Raw genomic sequence first — 27,970 nt, forward strand, 5'->3', positions numbered from 1 at the left:
CCCCGACCATAGCCATTTTCTGATATTCACAGAAAAATGTCAGTGAACCCCCAACTTTGTTTTTGAAAAATTTATTTTATACCCTCAGAAGCTAAGAACTGCCACTCAGTGAACCAAATTTAGAATTAAGTTTCTTCCCTAGTTTATCTACTTCCTTTTGAAATTTTATAAACAAGATTTTGTACACAAGAGGTAGCAGAGGAAAATTCCAGTCTGCTCGTTCCAAGCTCAAAAGGTAACGGCACACGCCTCGATGTTAGCAGGGAGGGTGGAGCAAGACAGGGTGAGTCTGGTGACACGTGCTCTAGGCCCGCGTTTGTTCTGTCAGGCCCGTGTGTGGGCTCCCGGGGAAGTCACGGGCCAGGTGCCCTTCGGAAGGCTCATTTGCGTTCTCTCCCAGGAAGCCTCTAAGGGGCTGATTCGGCCATCCTAAGAAGGGCCTCACGAAGGGAGCTTCTTGAGAAAACACAGCACTGAGTTTAGTTGTGCAATTCCTACTCGATTTGCAGACCATTTTGAAAGATTTATAAAAACATCTTCATCCAAAAAATTGGCAGTAAAAATGACCCTTCTTCCAAAGTAAGCCTGTCGTAATTGTCACTTTGTTGTATGACATTAAAAAAAAGTCATCAGCAGGTTCGTAGACTGCAGCCATTGGAAATCAAGGTTACTGGCAACGTGAAAGTGATGTTCCTCGCAGCAACAACGTGAGCAAATCAACCAGGGCACCTAACATCAGCGGCAGGTGATGCTGGTCCTGAAGAACATGACCGTGAGGGAGCAGGTGCTGGGGGCTGTGGAAGGCATTGTTTCCATAGGAAAGAGGGGATAGAAGTAGCAATTTCACTCCTGAATCTGGGCTCCTGAGAGTGCAGCTGCCAGCGTGATATCATCACGCTTTACCACGGCTGGCATTTCAGCGTCACGCCCTGTGGGGTCGCTTTGTGAGGATGGGGATGGAGGGGACGGCTGGGGAGATAGTAGGACATCGGATATTCATGTGCTCAAAATCCATTTTGAAACATCACACTTGAGTTTGCAAGAACAGCAGAACCACATAAAATCTGCCGGCTGCCTCTGACCCTTCCTCTGGGGCGCAGCTCTGCTCTTAGGTGTCGGCCCTCCACCTCCTCAGTGTCTTTTGACAGAAGCCACCACCAGCCTGTCACGTAATCACAAACTGCAGCCTGGCTGCACCGTAACTTCAACCTTCGACCGTGAGATGACAGGGTCTGCAGTGCGCAGTGGGAGCAGCTGTCTGTCCTGTCACGGGTCCACTGAGCCTCTCTGACTCTGCAGATCTATGACTGGGGCCACTCGGCTCTTCCTGAGGCTCCCCTAGTCCTGTGCGTGCTGAGCACAGGACCAGGCAGGGCACACAACCAAAGGCAAACAGGGTTGAAAATGTGTGTAGTGACTCAAAACCCAAAACATACAAAATATATGCAATATGTTGGCATGCCCCCTCCCCTCCAGAAAAAGGGGGAGCTGGCATCTAACCTGAAATGAGTGCTTGGTACAAGACTTGGGAAACACAACTAAGTGGATGGCTGCTCAGTTGCTTACTAGTTATTTCTTGTCCCCATCTTTTTAGTGTCAATTAGTTATGCTGAGGAGAAACTAAGTCTCAAATTCCTTCTCTGGATTAAAAGGTCTAGAAACTCACAAAGCAGTGTCTTTCAACTCAAATATTTAAACTTCATATACAACCAGTACCAAGGGTTTCAGTAATTATTTTTCAGCAAAAGCAAATGATTGCAGGTCACATGACTTAAGACTACAGTTTATTCAATATGTCTCCAAGCATTAAAAAGATGATTTTATGAAGTCAAACTCAATAAAATTATATCTTAAAGTGCTTTTTATTTTGCTCTTTTTAAAATTTGTTTTGGGAACAACTCGCAACTTCTTCAGTAACTGGTGTCAAAGAATGCACCCTGTACTTCTGGAGAACACAGCATTTTTTTTTTTTTATTGCTCTTTCAATCTCAATTATATCAGAAAAATACCTTAAAGAGCTTAATTTCCCAATTTTTGATTCTGGTAACATTTCATCAAGATCCAAGTTTATGCGCAGAGCTCTCATCCAGACCAGCCTGAAATTCTATACAAATAGGGAGACATATTAAATACAAAGGTCTGTGTAAACTGAATTCTTTAACTACTAATGTACAGTGAAAAGGAACTTTTATCACATATCTTTACATCATTTTAAATTGGATACGCCTATTCAATGTTACTGCAAGATTAAAAATTTGCCCGCACTCATCTAAAGGCAGCTTGCTTTTTTTTTTTTAAATATAAAAACCAAAGGAATTTCTTTTGTAGCATCATAGAGAAAGCAACAGCTTATCCTCACTCACTCTTGTTATGTTCATGTAACAAAACAGTCTACCACCGGCTTTATTTCCCAGAATCTCCCCAAAAGTGTCAATCCACATACGGACTGTGCCCCCGGGGGTCAGCGGATCCACAGGCTGGAGTTCTTCGCTGCCAAACAGCTCCCAGGCCTTCCCCGGGGGCTGAAGAGTGCTTTCCTTAAAACACGTGCTCCTCCCTTCACGGCGCAGGCTCTCCCGGTCCAGCCTCCAGGCTCTTCCAAAGGGTTCAAGGATGAGATTCTGATTTCAAAAAGGTCCTGAGCATCTAGTAACTGTGACGTGACTTCTCATCATGTGCTGGGCACATCCCCTAGGGATCGACATCGTCCAGGTCACTTCTTAACTCGCTGATCATCATGGGCGATTCAGAACCCTTTGGGAAAGGAAAAGAAGTTAAATACATAGAGTTAAGTTAGAGAAAAAAGGTTTTCTATGCCAATGGACTTGTGTTCTGCAGTTTAAACATGTCCTCATTTAACTACTTAATGTTTATCAAAGGGCAACAAAACATAACAAGTGTGACACCTTATATTTGATAATTCCTGATTATGCAAAACTTTCATTTCTGTGTTCTTATTTAGTCACAGAAACAACCTAGTGACCTGCCTGCAGTCACAATGTGGCCTTGGGCTAAATCAAATCACTATGCTGAGTCTCAGTTTCCTTCTGTGAAATCAGGGTAACAGCGACCTCACAAGGTTGTTACGAGGATCCGAAAGATTTAGAAACAAACAAAACAGCACACAGAACATCAGCAAGATTCATTTAATGAGGCCTCTGTGCCATGCACTGTGATGGAGCTACAGGAATAGCTTTACAGAAGGTTACAGACCAGAGGGAGGACACGATACACGTCATTACATTTAAACCTGCTGCAGTATTTTGCACATAGTAGGTGTTCAATAAATATTGCATTCCTTTTTCTACTATAGCGATTAGTATTAAAAATACTTAAAAAATAAGCTTAAAATTACGCTTTGACTCCCCTAACAGATTTCAATGGCATGAGACCCTTCTTTTCAAGGGTCTGTGTTTCCAGGAAGCCTGGTGAGAGCAGGAGGAGGAAGGGGTGATTCTTCATAACCCAGCAGAACAAGGTACCATCTGGAAGGACCACATCTGCAGCCTGGCTTTATCAGGACGCTCTCCAAGCTCAGCAGAACAGTCAGCAGAGACTGAGGCCAAAGCCTGGCTTAATTTCACGGTGCAGCACTGTTCTGCTTTCTAAGCACACAGTGCCTGAGTCCTGAGCAGAGATCACTAGAGGGTGGAGCTGGTGTCTCCTTTCTCTCTTGATTATGGAGATTCTCTATGGAGAACCTCAGAGCAGGCGCTGCCCTTTCACACAGGACATGCCCTACTGTACCTGCTGTAAGTGCCTCTCTCCGTTCTCATTCGCAGGACTGCTCTCCGACCCGTTACTGCTTCCCGACTGCTCCTTCTCATTCAGGAGAGCTGTGGCATATGCTAATGTGTCCTGCCGGAGATTGAAACACAAGAAAAAGTTAGGGGGTGTGCAGTGGCAGCAGCATCACTGAGGAAGACTACCCTTCACTTGACCTTTGGAGGTGGTGCTTTCACATCAACCTCTGTGGCAGTGGGGGCCAGACTGACCGACCCTCATTGCTTTTCTTCCAGGCAAATAACTCAAACTGTACACCAACTTGCTGTCTTTTCATAGAAAATCAATTGTTTCTTCCAGCCTTACTCATTTTTAACCTACGCCTCTTTTCTGAGGCTGCAGTTTCTGAGAAACATACTAAAAATCCTACCTAAGGGATTTCAAGCCACACAAAACCAAAAGACAACTCTCACCTGAGCTGAAATTGTTCGCTGAAAAGTTTTTCCAGTTGATGTTTCATTAGAGACATTACTCTGCGGTGTCCAGTAATGTTCTGACATCTGAGACAGAAAGTCAAAAATGCCATCAGAGGACTTACCGGGTGGTCCACTGGTTAAGAATCCGCCTTCCACTGCAGGGGACGCAGGTCTGATCCCTGGTTGGGGAACTAAGATTCCACATGCCGCAGGGCAACTAACCCGTGTGCCGCAACTAGAGAGGCTGCGTGCCGCAAACTACAAAGCCCACGCGCCACAACTAGAGAGAAGCCTGCATGCCGCAACCAAGACCCCACGTGCCGCAACTAAGACCCGACACAGCCAAAACCATAAATAAATAAAATAAATATAAAAAAAGAGTCATCAGAGATGACAAATAAGCCCACGTGAGCCCACGATTTCTACCATTAGATATTACAGTACAAAAAGCATCTAGGGACTTCCCCGGTGGTCCAGCAGTTAAGACTTCATGCTCCCAATGCAGGGGGCCCAAGTTTGATCCCTGGTCAGGGAACTAGATCCCGCATGCCGCATCTAAGAGCCCGCATGCTGCAACTAAAGATCCCGCATGCGGCAACGAAGATCCCACGTGCTGCAACTAAGACCTGGTGCAGCCGAATAAATAAATAAAATAAAAATTAAAAGCATCTAAAATAGCATATAAATTGACCCAGACTTTCTGTCACATCAGGAGATTCTTTCTTAGAAGATTCCACTTCCATTCTCAAGAGCTCACTAAAATATCAATATTATCTCTTATATGATCATCCTTACCTTTTTACCCATAAAATTAAAACACATGTATTAAGATACAAATTAAATGCATAAAGATAGGTATCAACTGTACTAAAAAAAAGTCTGAACTCTGAAAATATTTTGAGGACAGTCTCCAAATTAGAGATTTTTCCTGATACGATATGCTGCTATTGATTCCTATGTTATAGCCAGAAAAGTTAAAAACTCAATTACCTTCTTCTGCAGCCACTGTACAGCCCAACTCCAGTGATGGGAGTTCTCCTTGAAGTATTCTTTAGCAGCAGGACACCTGGTGATTGGAGGAAATTTTTATTAGCCAAATGCTTTCTCTGCAAATATACCTATAGTACTTTAAAATTTGGAAACATAAGTGCTACTTAAAGTTCAGTTGTCTTTACATTAAATGTGTACGTTTTTTTGGTTTGGATACATCCACATGTTTAAACTTCAAAAGGCAGTAAAAGATAAATATGTGGTGAAAAGTTTCTTATCTACCTCTAACTCACCCACCTCATTCTATTAAAATTCCAAGTTGGAAAATGAAAAATAAAATACCCACAACAAATTGTACACTTAATAAATAACCTATTTATTTATTTAAATTAAAGCATAGTTGATTTACAATGTTGTGTTAGTTTCCGGTGTACAGCAAAGTGATTTAGTTATAAATATACCTTTTCAGATTCTTTTCCATTGTACGTTATTACAAGACGTTGTATATAGTTCCCTGTGCTATACAGTAGGACCTTGTTGTTTACCTATTTTGTATATAGTAGTGTGTATCTGCTAATCCCAAACTCCTAATTTATCCCTCCCCCACCTCCTTTCTCCTTTGGTAACCATAAGTTTGTTTTCTATGTCTGAGTCTGTTTTTTCTGTAAATAAGTTCATTTGTATCATATTTTAGATTCCATATATAAGTGATATGATATTTGTCTTTCTCTGTCTGACTTACTTACTTAGTATGATAATCTCTAAGTCCATCCATGTTGCTGCAAATGGCATTATTTCAATCCTTTTTATGGTTGAGTAGTATTCCATGGTATATATATACACCACATCTTTATCCATTCCTCTGTCGATGGACATTTAGGTTGCTTCTATGTCTTGGCTATTGTAAACAGTGTTGCCATGAACACTGGGGTGCATGTATCTTTTCAAATTAGAGGTTTTCTCCAGATGTATGCCCAGGAGTGAGATTGCTGGATCATATGGTAACTCTGTTTTTAGTTTTTTTTTTTTTTTCTCTGCGGTACGCGGGCCTCTCACTGCTGTGGCCTCTCCCGTTGCAGAGCACAGGCTCCGGACGCGCAGGCTCAATGGCCATGGCCCACGGGCCCAGCCACTCCGCGGCATGTGGGATCCTCCCGGACCAGGGCACGAACCCGCGTCCCCTGCATCGGCAGGCAGACTCTCAACCACTGCGCCACCAGGGAAGCCCTGTTTTTAGTTTTGTGAGGAATCTCCATACTGTTTTCCATAGTGGCTGTACCAATTTACATTCCCACCAACAGTGCAGGAGGGTTCCCTTTTCTCCACACCCTCTCCAGAATTTATTATTTGTAGACTTTTTAATGATGGCCATTCTGACCAGTGTGAGGTGATTACCTCATTGTAGTTTTGATTTGCATTTCTCTGATAATTAGTGATGTTGAGCATCTTTTCATATGCCTATTGGCCATTTGTATGTCTTCTTTGGAGAAATGCTTATTTAGATCTTCTGCCCAGTTTTTGATTGGGTTGTTTGTTTTTTTTGTTATTGAGTTGTTTGTATATTTTGGAAACTTAGCTACTGTCCGTTGCATCATTTGCAAGTATTTTTTCCCAGTCCATAGGTTGTCTTTTCGTTTTGTTTATGGTTTCTTTTGCTGTGCAAAAGCTTAGAAATTTTATTAGGTCCCATTTGTTTATTTTTACTTTTATTCCTATTGCCTTGGGAGACTGACCTAAGAAAACACTGCTACAATTTACGTCAGAGAATGTTTTGCCTATGTTCTCTTCTAGTAGTTTTAAGGTGTCCAATAAATGACCTCGTGATAAAATCAAACTAGTCTTTAACTTTTGTGATTTAAATAAGAATGATATTATGGGAAAAACTATTTTAAAATGTGACTTTGGAGCACCCCTGCTTTCCATTTTTATTTGCTCATTTAGAAAGCTGTCCTTATTTGAAGACACTACCGATGGGGATATTGCCACTAATGTATATAAAATGTGATATGTGCAGGGTATGGAAGCACATATAAAGACACTACTGATGTCTGGACTGTGTGTCTGCTGGCATCAGACATGCTATGTGGCCCCAACACTACTTGGAAATGCCACTTTTAGGCAAGGGCTTATGATGACATGTTGCCAATATGAAGCCTAATTAATGAACGCACAATTGTGGCAGAATGATTTCCATCTGTGTCTACAATGTTATGTCATCTGGAAAACACGTGTTCATGCATTATTTCAATGGGGCTCTCAATTTAAATCTGTTGAGGATGCTCAAATGCAGCAGATTAATCCCAACAGATTTCTCATTCTCATTCTGGTACAAGTCCAAGGATGGCAATACCCATGCCTAAGAATCAGCGAAAATCTGGAGCAAAATAAATTAAACTATAAAAAGAGCTCGGTGCAGGACTCAGTGATGGCAGTGCAGTCTGCTCAATAACCTTGGGTTACACTCCTGTACATAAATCCTGAAAAGACAAAATCTCTAATTTGAAAAGATACATGAACCCCAATGTTCACTGCAGCACTGTTTACAACAGCCAAGACATGGAAACAACCCAAGTGCCCATCAACTGACGACTGGTTTAAGAAGATGTGATGTGTGTGTATATATACACACACACACACACACACACAATGGAATATTACTCAGCCATAAAAAAATGAAATATTGCCATTTGCAACAACATACATGGACCTAGAGAATATTATACTTCGTGAAGTTAGACAAAGACAAATATTATATGGTATCATTTATATGTGGAATCTAAAAAATAATACAAATGAATCTATATATAAAACAGAAACAGACTCACAGACATAGAAAACAAACTTATGGTTACCAGGGGAAAGGCATGGGTGGGGAGGATAAATTAGGAGTATGGGATTAACATACAAACTACTATATATACAACAGATGATAAGCAACAAGGATTAACTGTACAGCACAGGGAACTATATTCAATATCTTATAATAACCTATAATGGAAAATAATCTGAAACAAAATATATAACTGAATCACTTTGTTGTACACCTGAAACTAACACAATATTATAAATCAACTATACTTCAATTAAAAAAAAAATAACCTTGGGTTAGCATGCAGTCACTCTGATCTTTTGTTGGCCGACGTACTAAATCGGGAAGCTGAAGTTGCAAACCACTAAGGTTCCTTCTAACATTGAGAACCTTTGCTTTCCAAGGGTCTACTGACAGATGAATAGATAAGCAAAATATAGTATACATATATCTATACTATGGAGTATTATTCAGCCTTAAAAAGAAACGGAATTCTGATACATGCTACGATGTGGATACACCTTGAAGACATCATGATAAGTGAAATAAGCCAGTCATAAAAGGACAAATACTCTATGATTCCATTTATGTGAGGTACCTACGATAGTCAAATTCATGAAGATAAAAAGTAGAACGACGGTTGCCAGGGGCTGGAGGGAGGAGGAATGGAGAGTTACTGTTTAATGGGTACAGTTTCAGTTCTGGAAGATGAAAAAAGTTCTGGAGCCGGATGGTGGTGATGGCTGCACTAACAATGTGAGTGTGCGTAATGCCACTGAACTGTACACCTAAAAGTGGCTAAAATGGTGAATTTTATGTTATGTATACTTTAGCACAATTAAATAAAAAGAAAAAAGAACCTCTGCCTTGAAGTCAGTCAGCCTGTGATCAAGTCCTAGCTCTGACGGCAGGCATGTCACTTAAACCACCTTTGACATGGGACTAATACCAGTACTTAACCTCATAAAGTTGTTGAAAAGGTTAAATGAGAATACAGGCGAAGTATTTAGCATAGTGCCTGGGTTCGTAAGTGTAATTAGCTGTTATATGACTTTGTCTCTTGAGACACAATTTTGAAAGTGGGGACCTAGAAGCTGACACAGTTGGTAGTTAACTAAAGGTCTCCTGAGTGAAGGTTCATCAACTTTTTGTTGTCGAGCCCCCTAAATCTGCCTTGGACTCCTGCCCTTCCTGCATAAAGCCTGGTGGTTTAGCATTTTTTTTTTCTTTGGATTACATACGATCTGTTACCTTTAACACTCCCCCTCCACATCTCTTGGAGATCATTTGAATAGTTGTCTGTACCATCCAAGCAAGCATGCCCTGACTGGGTCAGATTTTCTAGGCACTAAAACAAGGCAGATTTTTTCCCTCTGGTCATATTTGACTTGTAACTAAAACACCATTTCCTCATTGCATTTTGAGTCAATACTTACTTCTGAGCAAGAGTTACAAGAAATTTGACACACTGGTAGCAGCGACTGCTGTCCACGTGATTACTGTGGTGCATCAGAGCTGAAGGAACAGAAGAGGAAATTTTAACAATAAAGCACTAAACTGAAAGTGGGTCCAAGTGATGACAGCTCTCTTGTTCTGAAAATTTACAACCAACTATTTTGATAAGCAGATAAGAAACTTAACAAAAACATGGTGGTGCTGACTCAACAGGAGTCCCTAAATTCTAATGGGCAGAAACACTAAGTAGTATTCAAGAAACACACAGGGTGGTGAAAGTTTGACTTTTACAAGAACTGAAAGGAACTAAAATTTATAATGGCTGACAATTCACCTAGAGACCTTCAAAGTTCTCCATCCACCACACTCCTGACAGAGAGTGGTTAGAATACTTTAACTGTGATAAATGGATATGTATGGTAATTGTTCAGTTCAACAAGTATTTTCTGCTCTTTGCTTTTAGCATTTAGAGATAAATTACAGCTGATCCTTAAACAACATGGGTTTGAACTGTGCAGGTCCACTTATATATGATTTTTTTCAAGAAATACATATAGTACTACACAATTTGTGGTTGGTTGAACACTCAGATGCAGAACTGTGGATACGAAGGGTGGACTCTGGAACTTGAGCGTCTGTGGGGTTTGGTATCCAAGGTGGGTCCTGGAACCAATGCCCTGCGGGTACCCAGGGATGACTGTAATGCCTGGTCCCTGCTCTTGAGCAGTGTGTCCTCTGTAAGTTCCAGAGAGCCCGAGGACTGCCCTGAGCAGAGTACACCATTCCAAAGGGGGTGGCCTAGAATGCTGTAGCTACAGAACCTTTTTAGCATAAATTTCCTTTCTGCAATAAAAAGAGATCCTAAAACTTCTCTTAATACATAGCAAAATCTAAAATGACTCAAGTTAACTGGAAACACAGGTGGATGGTGGGAGTTGGATAAGACTATTTTTAACTAATCTTTTCCTAAGAAATAGCTCATTAAAGCCACTTTAGCCTTCTGGAAAAGAAAACTCTGTCAAAAAACTTTTATGAATAGACAATAGAAATTTGGGTGCATTCATACCACAGGTAAAGAAAAAAAAGAATTACATTTCATGAGCTTGACAATATCCTGCGTCTAAGGTTTTAGTTTTTTCCTCCTCAATGGCTATGGAGTGGGATGAATGATTTCTTGCTTAAGTGGACAAACTTTAGCTTGTTGAAGAAAGTCACAGCACCCCCAAATCTTACCTGACCCAGTAAAAGGACCTCAAACTGTGTCTTACTAAAAGTAGGAGAGTGTCCAGGGCGATAAGATCCTCTGGCTCTAATTCTCCTGACTAGAATGAGGGAGCCTAACAGCCCTGACCAGACTTCTCGTGGCTTCCTCACTGATCCACGCCAGGCAGAGCGTGGGGGGCAGACCCCAGGGAGGAGAGACTGGCTGGAACGATGAGCTCTCTGCACGTTTACTGCAGACACTTCTTCATAAGGCAGCCATACTTGCCTAGTAATCCATTTTCTGTCTCAAACACAAATTTGACTCGCTCCACTTGTATGGGATCCTCAATGACCTGGGAGAAGCAGGAAACAAAGGCTGGTAAATGAAGGAAGGAACTTGTGTTACAGCCACTGGTGCCTTTAAAACAAAATAATTCAAGAGATTATATAGTTTCTAACATAAAACCAAATACAAACAAATATCAAGTCATTGCTGTATTTCTCAACAATATATTAAATTTTAAACGAAACATGAAAAACTATTACGTAAGTAATATTTGAAGATACACTTATTTTCTAATACATGTTCTTACCAATAACATCTAGAGTTCTCTGTGAGCTATATGGACGCCTATTTCATGATCCCAAGGATAAGAGGTTTATGGTTTACAAAAAATGTGTCAAAGTTTTGATGTAACACATGCTCTGCAAGTTGACGTGGAGGTTTACGCCACGCCAAACGGGCTGGATCTACATCTTACTCTCACTGTACTTCTAATGCCCGGGCACTGAACCGTGCATGGTGCAGTAAACTAAACGGGTCTGCTGTTGAGCAGATGAACAATACGCAGTCCCACCCCAAGGAGCAACAATCTTCCAAAAGCACTAGGACCAGAAGGCGGTAAGGACCAGAAAGACAGACTTCTTAGAAATGGCACCCACGAGGTACTGCCATATTCAAAAGTGTTTATTAAATGCCTCCCCTGTGCCAAGGCCTAAGGGACCTAAAGGGAACCCAGGCCCCCCCCCCCCCGCCCCTCTTTAAAAAGCCCCTGGGCTAGTCTCTCAATGGCTCACGGTCAGTCACCAAATTCTACTGATTCTCTTTCTAAACACCTACTGTTCTGGCCTTTGCTCCCGCTACTCCTGTCTCTCCTTAGTACAAGCCTTGTTATTTCACATTCAGATTACTGCCACAGACTCCTATGTGGTCTTCCAATTCCAACCTTGCTTCCTTCTTTAGTTCATCCTTCAAGACAACTGCCGGAGGAATCTTTCTAAGAAATAAATCAGGTCACATTGCTTTCCTGCTTCAAACCCTCCCATCACCGACGGCAGAAGTTGCTAACTTAAATGTCTACAGAGCCCAAGATGATAAGACACGAGCCACGCGGCAGACAAGAGGAGTGGTGAGGACACTGGGGAACGGGAGACCACAAGCCTCATCGAGGGGGTGTGCCGCTGCTGTTCTAGGTGATGGGGCGTGGAGGAAACGGAGCCAGTGTGGCCAGACTACCTGATTCCTCAAGACAGGCTGGGATCCAGAAAGTAAAAAACAAGACAATTTGCGCCAACTTAAATAGACATGTAGGTGGAACTTGGCCACCAGAGTGCCACCACTGACCTACAGGGAAAAGTCTACACGCACTGGTACCTGAAGCCTTTCCTGGTCTGGTTTGGGCTTCCTCCCCAAGCCATACGAGTTCCCACTCCTTCTAGCTCTACCTCTACAATTCACTGAGCAAACCAGGGGTTTGGTGGAGAGCATGGGATCCAGGGCCAGTCGCTTGGCTCAGATCCTGGCTCTGTCACTTCCTGAACAATGGCCTTGGGCAGCTCACTCCACCTCTCTAAGTTCAGCTTCTAATAAAACTATATTTCACTGATTACAACTGAATTTTAGCCCCTGCTTTTCATATTTCTGAAATTGGGATGTACCCTACGGTGGATTACGTTTCAGTTTTTTGGCTCATGAAGATATCTTCAGTGGTACACAGTCAGTGGTGTCTCAGATTCGAGTGAACTGTAGCGCCAGCCGTTCACCTCTGCCGGTCACAGGGTCACACAAGATCACATCTGAGCTGATCACAGTTTCCTGTCCATGGTGAGGCCTTTGCTCTCTGTACTGTGATCGCCTGTGTACTTGTCTGGCTCCCTCACTAAACTGCAAGTGCCTATGAGGCAGTTTATTATCGCTCACTTCTAAGTCAGTAATGCATGAAAAATGGCTGACGTGAAGAGGACGCAGTGAGTACAGACCAAAGGAAAGCAAAGGCAACACAAGGACACACAGTGTTTATTCATGAACACATGCTGACTAGTAAATACCTAAATGCAAGTGAATTAGAACATTTATGACTTACCAACATCTCATGAAGCAGTTGGAACGTATTCTTTAACTCATGGGGTGGAGCTGTTTCTAGTTGGTTCTGAAATATTTTTTAAAAGCATAAAGATTCCAGTAAGTCTTCAGTGGAAAGCACACTGGAGTGGCAACCAACAGTGCTGGATTCCAGCCCTGGTTCCACCACCTCCTGGCTGATATTGGGCAAGTCGTTCCCTTCTCTGCAGCTCAGTTCCCCAAATGCTAAATCTGGGGACTGAAACAAACAACCTCTATGGTCCTCCCACCTGTAACCCTCCTTGATCTTTTACTATGAAATTAGGAAGGAGACAGGAAAAAAAGCAGAAAGGAAGGGAGATAATTTTCAGTCACTAAACAAGCCTAAGTGTATACTTGTATTTCATTTATACACATCCTATTTTGTTGAACATGCTGGAGTAGCTATGAGAATGCAGATGAGAGCATTCTGAGATCAGCATGCTATGAGTGAAATATATAACAAAATTCAGCGTAGGAAGTGGAAAAATCTACCAAGATACACTAAGTGAAGAAAGCAAGGTTCAGAAAACTCACACTCCTGTGCATTTTAGTAACCTTATACATATGTGTAGTAGGAAAGGATACTGCATTACAACACCGCACTTGCAAGGTGCCAGGTACGGTACTAAGTAAGTGAATGAGGCCTGGAAAGACATACATAACGTGACAATACTGATCCGTGGGGCAGGGTGGAGAGGGGATGAGCCTGGCTGGTGGTGCTCAAGGTGGACTTTGGCCTTGTTTGCACGTTTTAGTTTTTCACCAAGAGAATGCAGTTATATGTCATCCATGTAATTAAAAATTAAAGATTAAAAACAAATAAAAATGCTAGGTGTAGGCTTAAAGGTTTTTCTCATAATCCCCAGCAAGGTAGTAAACAATATGGTTAAGAGCACAGCCCTGGAACCACCCTGCTGATGTTCAAACTCCCACTCTGCTACTTACTGGTTGTGTGACCCTGTGCCTCAGTTTCTTCAATTGCAGAATGGTGATAAAAACATATCTACCTCAAAGGACTTACGGATTTGAGAATTAAGTGAGTTAAACAGGTAATATTCTTGGAACAGTGCTTGGCATCCAGTAAGTGCGACATAAATAATTACTACACACTGATCAGAGCTTCATAAATGAACTGCATACATTACTATTTCAGAAGGGGACAAAAATCAATCTACTTTCGATATCTTAGATGCTGCCTGGGGAAATAATCTAAACCTGTAAAACCATTTTACACAATAATGGTCACCACAGCATTATCATTACCTGTAAAATATTATTCTTAATAGTTAAGAATTGAAGCCAATGCAAATGTGCATCACTAGGCAGGGAGTGGCTAAGTAAACTACGTGCATGAGAGAATGAAATCCACTCAGATAACTTTTAATGATATGGAAAACACTTATAAATGTCAAGTGAAAAAAGGACACAAAATCATAAAGACAATAAAATCCCAATTATGTTAAAGTACATGCATAGAAAATAAAAGGGAAATGTACGAGAATATTATAAATGGTCAGATTTTGAGTTTTTTATTCTTCATTAAAAAAAAAAACCAGTAAGTATATACTATTTTTATGATTAGGAAAAACAATTAAGATTATTAAAAGAAACATAGTGCCTGGGAGCCAAAGGAACGCTTTCCTAGTGTCTCACCCACAGGCTCTCAGGCTATCACCGGGTTTCCTGAGGTCCTACCTTAATGAAATGCAGCATGGTGAAGGAGAAATGCTCGTTACAGAAACAGCAGTACACCACCATCTCAATGAGCGCCAGCAGGGAGCCTGTCAGCTCTCGCAGAGCAAACATCACCTAGCGAGAGGGCAGAGAGGAGTGAGCCTTTCTTCTGTCACAGGTTACTGCTGATACGCTGCTTCTGACTTTCACTGAAATCTGCTCAGATTTATGACCATCAACATTGCCTCAAAACAGTCGGAGTCTGTCTGAGAGTTAACACAATTTGTGCAGATGTGCACCTTTCTCTCGGGAGTCACCTTCATCAGATTTTTAGAGGTAAATCTCCTCCTCCCCCATTAAAATAACCACCGATAGATCCAAAAAATACACAATATTAAGCTTAAAAAAAAAAAAGGAGATATATAGCACAGCACTGTTGATGTAACTAAAAACCAGTATGATTATGTTCACAGTCATATATATGTAAATCAAGTAATGGAAGAAGGGCTGGAAGATTACGTTCTCAAGAGGGGGTAGTTCTGGGTGGAAGGGAAAGGGACTCATTGTGGATGGGCCACAATGGGGGGTTGTGAGCAGCCCACTTCCATACTCCTGAGGTTGAAAAACCCATGTGCTTCAGAGCTGTAGTGTTCCAGGACCAGGGACACATACAAGAGACTGGGAATAAACTCTCTGATAATAAACTGAATGGCTGTGACTGGGGAGGTGCCGTGTACCTAGCTGCTGGGACCTGGAGGGGTAATTAGCTGGGCTGGATCTTGAGGCCCAATTCTTAGCTGCAGACAGGACTAAGAATATTTAGTCCTTATTTCTTCCTGACACACATACAGGAAATAAAATTATTTGAAATAATCACTTCTCTTAACAATACTCCCCTTCATCAGAGCAACATACAAAATACAACTTATAACAAAAGGCATTTTTCCTCAAAAAGAAGAAAACAGCTAAAACAAAAAGAAAGTGGCTTTAGCAGAATTAAGTACATACCTCTAACAGGTAAGGTTTCCCTTCGGACAAGAACAACAGGGCTTCGACTTCCTCGTGGAGGGGCAGCAGGGGACTCGAGGGGGCAATGCTAATAGGCGGCCGTTGTTTAAATGCACCCGGAGCTTTAGGGGACCAAAGAAAAACCCACTTTACTGGATATTATCACATGCAATCGACTCTACAAGGCAAAGCGATCCCCTCAAGATTCATACATGCAACTGCTGAGCACCTACAACTGTTCCCTCACAGACATGAGATGGGAGAAAACACTTACCCCTCTCTTTCAATGTATGCCCAGGATGTAGGTGTAAGACCTCTAGACTCCTGGTGATTCCACCCAAGACAATCTTCCAAAGAAGTTAAAATATACAAAGTGCATGAAAAAAAAAAAAAGCCCAAAGTGCCTCTGAAGAGACCCTGGACAAGGCACTTCTGTTGCTCAATGGCCAGCACCACCTGTGCTGTGCAGAATCAACCCACGTGGAAGGGGTTACCCCACATGGTAGAAAAGCAAGGACTCCCACTCTCATTTTCTTTTGCAAACCTTTCTAACTCATGAATGCAGTAGCTTTGCCTCTGTAGATGGGCGAGTCAGAGTTTAGGAAGCATACTCTAGCTCACGACCGTCTAAATGCTCTCCCACGTCCCTTCAGACAGCCAACGGCACTTCCAGATCAGAGGGATGCCCTGTGTTTTTTATCTAGTTTCCTGGTCAGATGACATGAAAACCCTACCACAGGCTCGGGGGTCAGAGGCTTGCATTCCACACTGGCTGCCACGCCCCTGACTAGCGGTGAGACTTTCAGGGGCTACCAGACCTCTCCCTATCTCAGCTTCTGCACACACAGGAGGGGAACTGCCCTCACAGGTTTGCTGAGAGGATTCAACACAACAAACTGCGAGCCCCACGGAAAGGCACAGCACACAGGAAACACTGACTACTTCTCAGCTGCTTTCCTGTATTATCACTGTTACCGTTGCTGTCACGACAAGGCCTAGAAGCAGTGCAGAAACGTACCTTTAACCCTAGTGTGTTGGTAAATACTTCTATGTCCCACCCCAAAGAAATGACTGGCTTGCTCTCGTGACAAACTAGTAAAATAAGGTGAAGTTTAACGTGGACTGAAACAAAAAACTTTAAGTGTTCCTCAAATAGCCAAATGAGAAACAAGTAACACCCATTTAACTGCCAACGTTGTTACTCTCCACATGTTACACGTGTTACTGACAAACTCACCATCTCTCTGTTTTCCTGATGTATTAAAGACAGGTTAAAGCTTACCAACGTTTCTTTGGGAAGAGACATCTGAGTGCAAGATAAGCAATGCCACTGTATTGTGAAGGTTCCCAAATTCTCGTGCTTGTGCCGAACTCCATCGACGTATCTGTTGTCAGAGAAAATAAAGTGGATGTTAGTGCTCCGGTTAGAAGGGTGTGTGCGGGTTCCTGATACTTTGAGCCACATTCTTTCTCAATGTGTGACAGTAGGACAGGTCAAAGTCCAAAAAAGTCATGGGTTTTAAGCCAGCTTAAGAGTGGCTTAACGTAGATGTATATTAACTCGTATTCTAAAACAAATCCATTTATGTATTCAATTCAGGTACTGAGAGCTCACCCTGTGCCAGGTAATTTTCCTACACCCAGTATAGTGGGGAAAGCCTGTGAGGCTGGAGGTCTGCAGGCCTGGCTCTCCTCTGCCACTTGCTGCACCACACGGATGTGGGCGAGTTCTCTACCTGACTTCTTTGTGTAAAGACAGAGATAACCTACCTGTTCCGCCCACTTCGTGGTTGTGAGGACCAAATGAAACATGAAAGGTAGAATGTTTTCAAACTCGTGTGCTCCATAAATGCAAAACAATATTAATCGTACAACATAACACCATTAATTAAATCTTATTTAAATTACAATGAATTTAAATCAATCGCCAGTGTCAGTGGAGTCCCTGATAAGGAAAAGCTCGAAGTGAAAAACATACTGTAAATCTCAACACAACATCAACACACAGAGCATGTCAGTATTTGTTTCTTTAACACTAGAGTCACAGCGGCAAGGTGGTGTGAGAGGAAGCTGAGAGGAGGCCCAAGTAGCAAGTCTGTCTCCCTTAATAAAGAAAGGAAAGCTTCCCTAGGCAATGCATCCCACACAGGGGAAACCAGAGCTTTAGCCCTGTGGCCTTGTCAAGGTTGTCACAAGTCACAACTCTTCTGAGCTGTAATTCTTGCCTGAGAATGGGGAAGAAACTGCCTGTTTTACTGAATTGTGAGTTTCAGAGGTACAGCATGAAAAGTAACCAGTTCCATAAACAGTATTTATCATTACAGCATGTTCACATTTTGTGTATTTTAAATCTATCAAACAGAAGAAATACAATGATTGGAGAAACACACCAATATAGGAACTCCAAACAGGAGACTCATTTTTTGATATATCTGACCCTACTATCACAAAACCACTTCCCTTTCATTTTCTGAATATGAGTATTACATCTGCGGCAACATCGTTCAGCGTGTAATGGTTCAACTTCGCATCTGAATCCTGGCCTGTGACCAGCATCCCGTGTAAGCACGTCCGCCAACACAGCCTGCTCACAGCCCCAGAGAGCCAGTGGAGGACCCAATGCCACTATTTCTTGAATGCTTTCGAATCCCCCAGGCAGAACCCATCTTTCCTCCTAGGTCACTCAGCACTTTGCATTTTGAGTGATATCCTAGTTAGTCATTCCCATTGGTTACAGCATTTAGAATAAATTCTATGAGGAGGCTGTAAAAATAACTGAACTCCAAAGAATTTTAAAGGCTATGCAGTACTTATACCTGGACTCTGATGAAATTAATATTTATTCCCTACAAAGAGAAACACTGTGGCTTCCAAAACTGTGGCCACTTCGCTGGGATATATAAAAGTAGGCATTACCTGACTGTTCTGCCGGTTGGCCCCCAGGAGAAAGCTGATCATGTGTCGCAGAGCTGAATGCTTCAGAAGAAGATCTCCGGCCCTAATTCCTTGCTGTCACGAGATATTGAGAATGACAAATTATATTCCTATCCAGACAGAGATCTATTCCAAAAATACAGTTAAATGAGAAGTTTTCAGTGGTCAGTACGTTTTTAAATGGTATAATTTACATAGAGAAGGTACTTGTTAAAAATCTAACAGCCCCGCAGTGCTGCACAATGGCCCCTAGTTTCAATGCAGACTTCTACTCCAACAGTAAGTAACGATCCCTACGTACACTGGAATTCTTGCAAGTAATATAATTGCACGAATTAAGATTTTTAAGAAGAAACACTCATAAAACCATATCATATAAATCCTATATTGACCAGTCTGAATTTTTTGCACATATAAAATTCCTTTAGACTATCAATCTGCTATATTAGGAAAAAAATCATTTACCTTTTGTACGAAAGTGTTGAACAGGAAAAAGTACTGAGCACAGTTTTTACAATTTTCAGGAACATCTTTATCCAACAGAGCAAGTAGTACCTCCAGTAACTGATGAAGGCTCTTTAACTGATTAGAGGAAAGATGAAATTACATAAAGAAAAAGAGTATAAGACAGACACTTGTAACAGGATTAATCTGAAGTAAATCACCATAAGAACAAAAGGAAAGTCTGACTGATACAATCCAGTCTCAGATTCAGATGGATTTATGCTTTGGAGAGCAAAAACAGAATTATCAATTTGATCTTCCAGGGAAGACTGGTGGAACTGTAGAAATAATTAAAAGAAAAGCCTAGTTTTGTTTCCTAGCTTTCAAACTCAAGGGCACGGTTCTACTGCCTAATCGTCACATTTTCTGCAGAGCCCATTTCTTTCTGTCTCTTAAAAGGCTGGGGGTTTAGAGGTAACATATTTCTGAATCCCTCCCTCCACTATGCTACTTCTTCACATAATCACAGATGCAAAGAATAAAAAACACAGACACAGGCATAGGGGCTAGAAATCAAGCCAATGGAGCAAATGGAGAGCAACAGCCTGACAGAATGACAACGGTAATATCGACTCAACTGTGAACTTACTTGAAAGCCCGCTGACGCCTCATGGAAAGCTTTGAAAAACATTTTATTTGTTTAGAAACCATTTTGGTCATCACATTGCTTCTTCTTTCCCTCCCACCCCAACTGTTTTTGGACAAGTCCCTAGAAATTCATGTGTGATCTGAGAATTAAGACCAGCCTTACTACTCTTTATCAGTTCATTTCCTCTAGAGATGCTTCTCACAGACTTGCGAAATATTCCCATCCATCCTGTCACACTCGTTATATACAGTAAAATCTACCATTTATGTAGCACTTCATTTCAAAGTACTTTACAATATAAAGTGGGTAGCAAGAGGTACCATTTCCATTATGGGGTAAAATTAGACATAAAATACATCAGCTGGATATCAAGTAGAATTTACTGAGGCAAATGGTTTATGTCCTCCACCACTCCCTTCCCTTTCTCCCCACTGCAGCCCTGCCTTTAGAGGTTGGTGGGATGATGCTCTATGGCCTGACCCCATCTGTAGGGAGACTACACTAACTCTGCCTTTATCCTTTGTCCGGGTTTGTACATGGGAGGAAGGAGGAGAGTAAGAAGGTCCTTATGTTAAATATCAGAAAACTTCCGCAGGGGTACTTCAGGGCAACGGTATCCAAACTGTCCTAGGCTGCTCCCAATGACCTATTTTTAAATATTCTGCAACCAGGTAAGGTTTTGCCAAAAATGGTTCTGCTGTTTAAGCTGATCGAAAGCCAATGCCTTAGAGTACACCTCCACTTCCTTAGGATCCCTGGAACTGAGAGAGAGAGTCTTCCTCTAGGTCCTCCCTGAAGAGTGTATTTGACCTCCTTCTCCATCCTGGATTGAGCGGAGCTCCTGAGCATGTCTGGTCTAACGGGGCACCCCGGCTCAGGACTGCTGAAGGAACTAAGTGCCTGGGTGCCAGGCACTGGGTGTGGATCAAGGGCCTCTTTAAAGGATTGAACAGTAAAGCCAACATCTGAATCTGAAGCAGCAATTCCTAGAATTTGCCTTCAGTTCGTTGAGACACTGCCTCCAGCCAATTTATAAGGAGTTTATAAGGAGCCAATTCATTCTCAAAACAACATTTTTCAAAGTTTTCCATGTAGTGTCAGCTGTTTGAAACAGCAAACTTGGGAAGTAACTGCTGTATTTGCTAGGACTTCATAACAGACTGAATAATCAGACTCATGTCATTTATGTCCCTGAGACTTAAAATTTGGGGGGACTGAGGATGGTAATAAATACCATGGTTTGTTTTAGCATGTGTGGCATTGTGAACCAGAAGAAAATATGTTACAGAAAACATGGTTAAGAAGAAGAAGAAATTCAGAGGAAAAGGAACAAGGATTAGGGAATAACGGAGATCAAAGAAGGAACTGTTGTGGCCAATGCCCCTGGATGGACGGCACTATTTGGTCCGGCTGCCAAATGAAGGTTCGGATCATGAAAATAACTTAGGAGGGAAGAGACAAAGCCAGGGGTGGCTCAAAATGACTGTCGGTCTAGACTAGAGACTCTAGACTCAGGTTGGTCTTAATGCAGAGAGATCGAACACAAACTCTCAAGAGAAGACTCTGAGAAGGAAGTGCTCTAGACAGAAAATCCTGACACAGACCAAAGCAGATCTGAGTTCCTAGCCTACCCTGACATCTGGGATCTGAGGAGAGGAGGACAGAATGCCTTCTAGCCTGGCATTTACCAGGAAGTCAGTGCACAGAACGTGTATTTTATGTGGATAATTACCAGACTCTAATCCTAGGCTTTCTTTCTTATTATGTGCACTTTAAAACATTTGGTAAAAACAGAATGTGTAAATAACATTTAGAAAACAAGACTGACCTTATCCTGATAAAGCAAGGCACTGTCTAGGGTTTTCTCCAGGATGGTGGCCACAGCGACACGTACTTCTCTCACATTGCACTCCAACAAGAAAATCCTAACATAGAGAGAAACGTGGTGTGAAAAAGCAAGATAGATTTCTATAACCCAACTTTCCCAACATGGTCCCACCTACTGTCCAAGAAAAAAATTACTCCAAGATGTAAGTTCAAGTCTCCTGAGAGCATCAGCACACACAGGCCCTTGTGAGGGAGGAAGGAGGAGAAAAAGGAAAACAAGACCCTTGAACACAGAAAGTGGATTTTTTCCTGTTTTTTCTTTCTTTCTTCCCCCAAGATGAGTATCTGTATAAATGTAAATTCAGACTTCAAGAGATATACAAGCAAAGAACCTAAAATTTTATAAGTTCTGTTCACTCAGGAGCAGTTCTCCCTGGCACCCCTTCAATGTCTCAGAATAAGACACAAGTTCAAAGTTCTGAGTCAACACAGCACCTCCCAATCCCCCTGTGCACCTGGTGTTTCCATCCTTTCACTTTCCTCTCCTCTTCCCTCCCAACGTTTACTTATTACTCAGTCCTCCCAGAAGCATGTGAGGCTGAAAAGGTCCTGCTTCCTTCCTTTCTTCTTCTTCTATGATGATGATGATGATGACGATGACAGCAGTTTTAAGGTTTATCAGCCACGTCCATCATATTTGGCACACCCAGTGTTACACTGGGATACTACACTGCCCGCTGCAAAGGCATGACCCAATCCAATCCTCCACACCACCAGGGCGGTAGAGGCAGCAGCCTCAGATGTGGCGGAGGGCGCGGTCAGGCAGAAACACCTGCTCCCTGGCGCCGGGCAGTGGTGGTAACTACCTGAGAGCAACTAGGTAACTGCATGCTTCCCCACAGTCAGCTTTTCTTTCTCTGTTCCACACACGCACCCTGACATGACAACCCATATTATAATCAGCACAGTGAAAACTTACCTATCGTTTCTAATATCTCTTAACAGAAAAGTCTCATTGTTCCATGAGCAAGATTTAATATAACAGAATTTTGATGACCCAAGGCAAAGCTGTCCTGAGGCATTCTTTCAGGTCACAGCAGTGAAAGCTGCTCTGGTCCCTGTCTGAGGGCAGCATTTGCTGACAGCCCTGCCCTCCTTCTCCCCACAGTAAGATGACAGTGGAGTTTTCTGAAGCCACTTCACTTCTGCTCATTGCACGTAACTGTCAATGCTCAGCATTAGCTACCTAATGTGAACCCGACACAAGGTTCTGTTCAACATCCACTAAGATTCTAAGTGGCAACTCCAGGCAAGTTTTAAAAGATAACAAGTACTCTTGCAATATTTAGCTCTAGATGTCTGATCAGATTTAGGTACAATTCTTCTGGAAAGAATATCTACAGGGGGTGCTCCACATTTCCTATCGCAGACATTAGGAAGCATCGTGAGAATGCAAACCCAGAATATGGGCACTTCTACAGGACTAATGACCTGTCTCACGCCAGTTAAATGGCATGACAGAAAAGGTGGTGGGGAAACGGAACAATTACAGATTAAAAGAACCTTAAGAAACATACAAACCAAATGGAGACCAAATGGAGCTCATTTGGAGCCTGATTTGTACAAATTCAATGGTAAAATAACACTTTTGAGACATCTGGGGAAATCTGAACATGGACTGGGTACAGGATGATAGGAAGGAATTACTATCATTTTTGTTTAGAGTGATGATGGTAAAGCACTTATTTTTTTTTTTAAACTTAACCTGTTAGAGATACATGCTGAAAAATTTATAGTGAAATTATATGATGTTTGAAATTTACTTTAAAATATTTCAGAGGATAAAAGAAAAGTATGCATGTGAGCGTGTGTGGGAATTGGGATAAGCAAACAAGACTAGCCAAATGCTGACAACTCAAGCTGGGGATGGGTACAGGAGAGGGTTCGTTATTCTGTCGACTTTAGAGTATGTTTAAAAATTTCCACAATATAAAAAAAATTTTTAAGATGTAAAGTACCCTTCATGTTAGTAGTTTTAATTGCTTTAGATCAATTTGCAAGCATTATTTGCTAATTTAATTTTTTACACTTATAATTACATTTAAAAATTGTCCCCTGAAAGGACTACAGAGGGGCTAATCTGAGAGACAACAGCCTCTTCACATGCACAGTTACTGAGGTATTAGTAGAGTGTATGTTTATTTTTTAGTTGTAACAACAACAATTTAAGCTATCTTAAAAGTTCTAAAGAAATAAGTAATTAGAGAAAGGAGAATATTAATTCGATAATGATGAGTAATTGGGCTTTATAAAGAAAGACACAAAATATAATAAACTTTACCAGGAACATTTAGGTTAGGTAATTCACTAGATTCTTTACCATTAGGAGTTCAAAGAAACCAAATCATACTACCAAAGGAAGTTACTGTAAATAGAGCTGCAATGAACATTGTGGTACATGACTCTTTTTGAATTATGGTTTTCTCAGGGTATATGTCCAGTAGTGGGATTGCTGGGTCATATGGTAGTTCTATTTATAGTTTTTTAAGGAACCTCCATACTGTTCTCCATAGTGGCTGTATCAATTTACATTCCCACCAACAGTGCAAGAGGGTTCCCTTTTCTCCACACCCTCTCCAGCATTTACTGTTTCTAGATTTTTTGATGATGGCCACTCTGACCAGTGTGAGATGATATGTCATTGTAGTTTTGATTTGCATTTCTCTAATGATTAATGATGTTGAGCATTCTTTCATGTGTTTGTTGGCAATCTGGATATCTTCTTTGGAGAAATGTCTATTTAGGTCTTCTGCCCATTTTTGGACTGGGTTGTTTGTTGTTTTGTTATTGAGCTGCATGAGCTGCTTGTAAATTTTGGAGATTAATCCTTTGTCAGTTACTTTATTTGCAAATATTTTCATTGAAGCTCTATGTACAATAGCCAGGACATGGAAGCAACCTAAGTGTCCAATGGACAGAGAAGATGTGGCACATATGTACAATGGAATGTTACTCAGCCACAAAAACGAAATTGAGTTATTTGTAGTGAGGTGGATGGACCTAGAGTCTGTCATGCAGAGTGAAGTAAGTCAGAAAGAGAAAAACAAATACTGTATGCTAACACATATATATGGAATCTAAGAAAAAAAAAAAGGTCATGAAGAACGTAGGGGTAAGACAGGAATAAAGACACAGACCTACTAGAGCATGGACTTGAGGATATGGGGAGGGGGAAGGGTAAGCTGTGACAAAGTGAGAGAGTGGCATGGACATATATACACTACCAAACGTAAAATAGATAGCTAGTGGGAAGTAGCCACATAGCACAGGGAGATCAGCTAGGTGGTTTGTGACCACCTAGAGGGGTGGGATGGGAGGGTGGGAAGGAGGGAGATGCAAGAGGGAAGAGATATGGGAACATATGTATAGCTGATTCACTTTGTTGTAGAGCAGAAACTAACATGCCATTGTAAAGCAATTATACTCCAATAAAGATGTTAAAAAAAAAACAAAAACAGGGCTTCCCTGGTGGCGCAGTGGTTGAGAGTCTGCCTGCCAATGCAGGGGACACGGGTTTGTGCCCCGGTCCGGGAAGATCCCACATGCCGCGGAGCGGCTGGGCCTGTGAGCCATGGCCGCTGAGCCTGCGCGTCCGGAGCCTGTGCTCCGCAATGGGAGAGGCCACAACAGTGAGAGGCCCACGTACCGCAAAAACAAAAAAAAAAAACAAAGGAAGTTACTGAGTTTCTCTGGAGATATTTAAGAGCGAGCCTGCTTGATGGTAAACTAAATATTTTGCCATGTTCCTTTCAAATGGATGATGATTCTATGACGTTCTACTGCTTAACACAATACTCAGGAGTCCTAATGGGAAGATATTTTGGAATTAAGCTGGAAAAATGGGTGAAAGGTTATTTTTAATGCAAACTCTAAAGGGACAGGCAAAAACACTTCAAAGAAATGTTTATCTGTTCTCTCTTTATGAACTGTATGCATGTATTCATGCACAAATACTTGAGCACTTAATGCAGGGAACCAAACGGAGTAGCTTCTGCCCGTCAGGAAGCTGAAGTTTAGTGGAGGAGACAGAGCAAACAATAGGGCAGACCTACTTTAAATTGGGTGGCCCTTGCCATCTGATGGATGAGAAGGCGCTTTCTATGCAAAGAGTAGAGGGGAGACTTTCAAATGGAGGGAATAAGTAGCAAAAAGGTCTTTAGGCAGGACAAAAAGCTTCGTGTGTTCAAGGAATCAACAATCAGGTGAATGATAAGCCAGGTGGAAAGTGAAACACACAGGCAAAGCCCATATTCAAGTGAGGCCTTTTGTATTACATTATGGCAAAGATTTTGGATTTTATTATAAGTGCAGTGAGAATCCACTGAAGAATTTTTAAGCAGAGAAGTAACATAATCTAATTTGTTTCAAAAGAACCCTTTTGTTGCTGTATGAAGTACACTGGAGGAGGCAGAGGTGGAGATACCAAGCAGGCCAGTGAATGAATGTCTGAAGCTCAGACCTCAAGATGAAGGGGATACGGGACCAGGAGTTTCAATTAGATCTTAACTTGCCGCCGCACGAGGATCTCCCTGTGGGAAGGGACTTGCATTTCTGAATTCCTTGTCTGTTTTAAGTTGAGAGATACCAGAGCATATTTGCATGCTGATAGAAGTGACCCAATAGAAAACTCTGGAAGGTAAACACGCCAACTTCCTTGAGAAGCTTTGCTCATGTAGAGAGATTCACTTTGAGAGGAGAGAGGATGCTTCCTCCATTATATCAGGAGGAAAGGAGAAGATGGGAACAGACTGGTTGGTGTGCAGCTTGGGGCGGGGCGGGGGGCTTCACCTGTGCTGGGGTGAAGGCTGAGGCAAGGCCACTGGCTAGCAGCGGGTGAGCCCGCTCGGCACGCCCGAGGGGCGTGGGGCAAGCTGCGGCAGAGGGAGGGGAGCGGCCACTGGGGATAAAGCAGCCTGGCCACTGACAGATCAAGGTGCTCGCTGAGTCCCCCACATCGATGCTGAACTCTCCGAGGATAAGAGAATAAGGAGCAAGGTGTAAACATTCACAGTGATCGGACCTTCTTGAAAAATCCAATTACTTTTGTATTATAGATATGTAGGTAAATATACGATCATGGTATATCTGCCACACTATCATGCTATCAAAAACTTTTTGAAAAATAATATTTTAGCCAGAATCCAAACACATTAGCAATATTGTGGTCTTACTGTATAACCCAGGACGGCTGATCTTTACCTGCCACCAGACTGTGAGTCCGAGGGAAGAGATTTGTATTTTGGAATCCCCTGAGCAACAGCCGTTGCCTGGGAGGGCCTGGTTACCTGCTTAGAATTGATTCCAACCAGAAAAAGAATTTCAAGTTGAAATAAAAAGAGTTACGAGACGCTTCAGCTCTAAATCACTGGAAGAGACACACATTTCTTTTAACTGAAAGATACTGACTGACACTTACTTTATCAATTCTCGTCCTTCAGAACTAATAAAATACTCAACCAGCCACTGACAAGCATCAAAACTTTTTGAAAGTAATGCTTCAATAGTGGCAATCCATTCTTCAGTGTCAACCCTTTAAAAAAGCAAAGACAGCGATGTTAGACAGCCCAGCAAATAACTCCATGGAGTGTCGCTCATTTTTTTTTATTTAAAAAAAATTTTTTGTGGGGGGGCGGGGTGGAGGATAAGTTATGACCGCTGGACTAACATGGATAGTCAGTTCAAGCCCCATATCTGGATATGACTTTTCCCAATTTCTAAAGACATATAGCATTTACACCACAGTTCTTTTTCTGTTTTGTCCATCTTTCCTACTGAATTAGAAATACCTTAAAAATAGGAACCCATATTTTAATCATCTGGGTGTATTAGGTAGTTGCCTTCAACTACCTAAAACAATGTTTTGAATTTAATTTTAAGTGTTTGAATTTATAAATTCAACTTTAATTTAATTAATGCCTTTTGTCACAATAGACTATCAAAATGTGTCACCTCTTACCTGAGTTTTTTCTTTGTCCGTAGATAAGTTTGAAAAAGGAACTGAATGGCAAGCTGTAAGCTCACCTTTGCCATGCAAGGATAGTACGGATGCTTTAATTTAGTCTACAAGAGAGAGAGAAAAAAGACAGGCTATTTTTCACAGAAGTTTTATAGATTATTATGCATTGTTACGGACTGAATAATGAGATACATATAAAATAAAGTTAAATACTAGTAAGAAAAATCCAGCCAGTTCATAATAGAAAATGTTGCAGTTAAATTATAAAAAGATTAAGAAAAGATATCTCCTTCATTTCTTTTATGAAGCCTTCTCAAAATAGAGCCTTTAGACCACAGCGTGTTAATTAAGCTACCAATAGACTAAGAAAGTCTTCCCC

General features: G+C 41.7%; 1 protein-coding gene across 2 annotated transcripts in view; it reads right to left on the reverse strand.

Moving 5' to 3' along the window:
• Positions 1-55: 55 nt before the first annotated feature.
• USP24 (ubiquitin specific peptidase 24) overlaps positions 56-27,970 on the reverse strand; it is a 149,515-nt gene continuing 121,600 nt past the window's right edge. For both annotated transcript variants that reach the window (XM_060022669.2, XM_060022660.2), the window contains exons 54-68: positions 27,592-27,695; positions 27,052-27,165; positions 21,577-21,673; positions 19,121-19,237; positions 18,638-18,730; positions 17,004-17,106; positions 15,722-15,843; positions 14,735-14,848; positions 13,020-13,085; positions 10,943-11,009; positions 9,435-9,513; positions 5,190-5,265; positions 4,197-4,283; positions 3,748-3,858; positions 56-2,754 (exon numbers count right to left, since the gene is read on the reverse strand). In XM_060022669.2, the coding sequence (XP_059878652.1) occupies positions 2,692-2,754; positions 3,748-3,858; positions 4,197-4,283; positions 5,190-5,265; positions 9,435-9,513; positions 10,943-11,009; positions 13,020-13,085; positions 14,735-14,848; positions 15,722-15,843; positions 17,004-17,106; positions 18,638-18,730; positions 19,121-19,237; positions 21,577-21,673; positions 27,052-27,165; positions 27,592-27,695 (1,413 nt within the window). In that variant the 3' untranslated portion in view covers positions 56-2,691. The remainder of the gene's footprint in view (positions 2,755-3,747; positions 3,859-4,196; positions 4,284-5,189; positions 5,266-9,434; positions 9,514-10,942; positions 11,010-13,019; positions 13,086-14,734; positions 14,849-15,721; positions 15,844-17,003; positions 17,107-18,637; positions 18,731-19,120; positions 19,238-21,576; positions 21,674-27,051; positions 27,166-27,591; positions 27,696-27,970) is intronic.

The sequence above is a fragment of the Delphinus delphis genome, chromosome 1 (genome assembly GCF_949987515.2).
Source record: "Delphinus delphis chromosome 1, mDelDel1.2, whole genome shotgun sequence".
Taxonomy (NCBI): domain Eukaryota; kingdom Metazoa; phylum Chordata; class Mammalia; order Artiodactyla; family Delphinidae; genus Delphinus; species Delphinus delphis.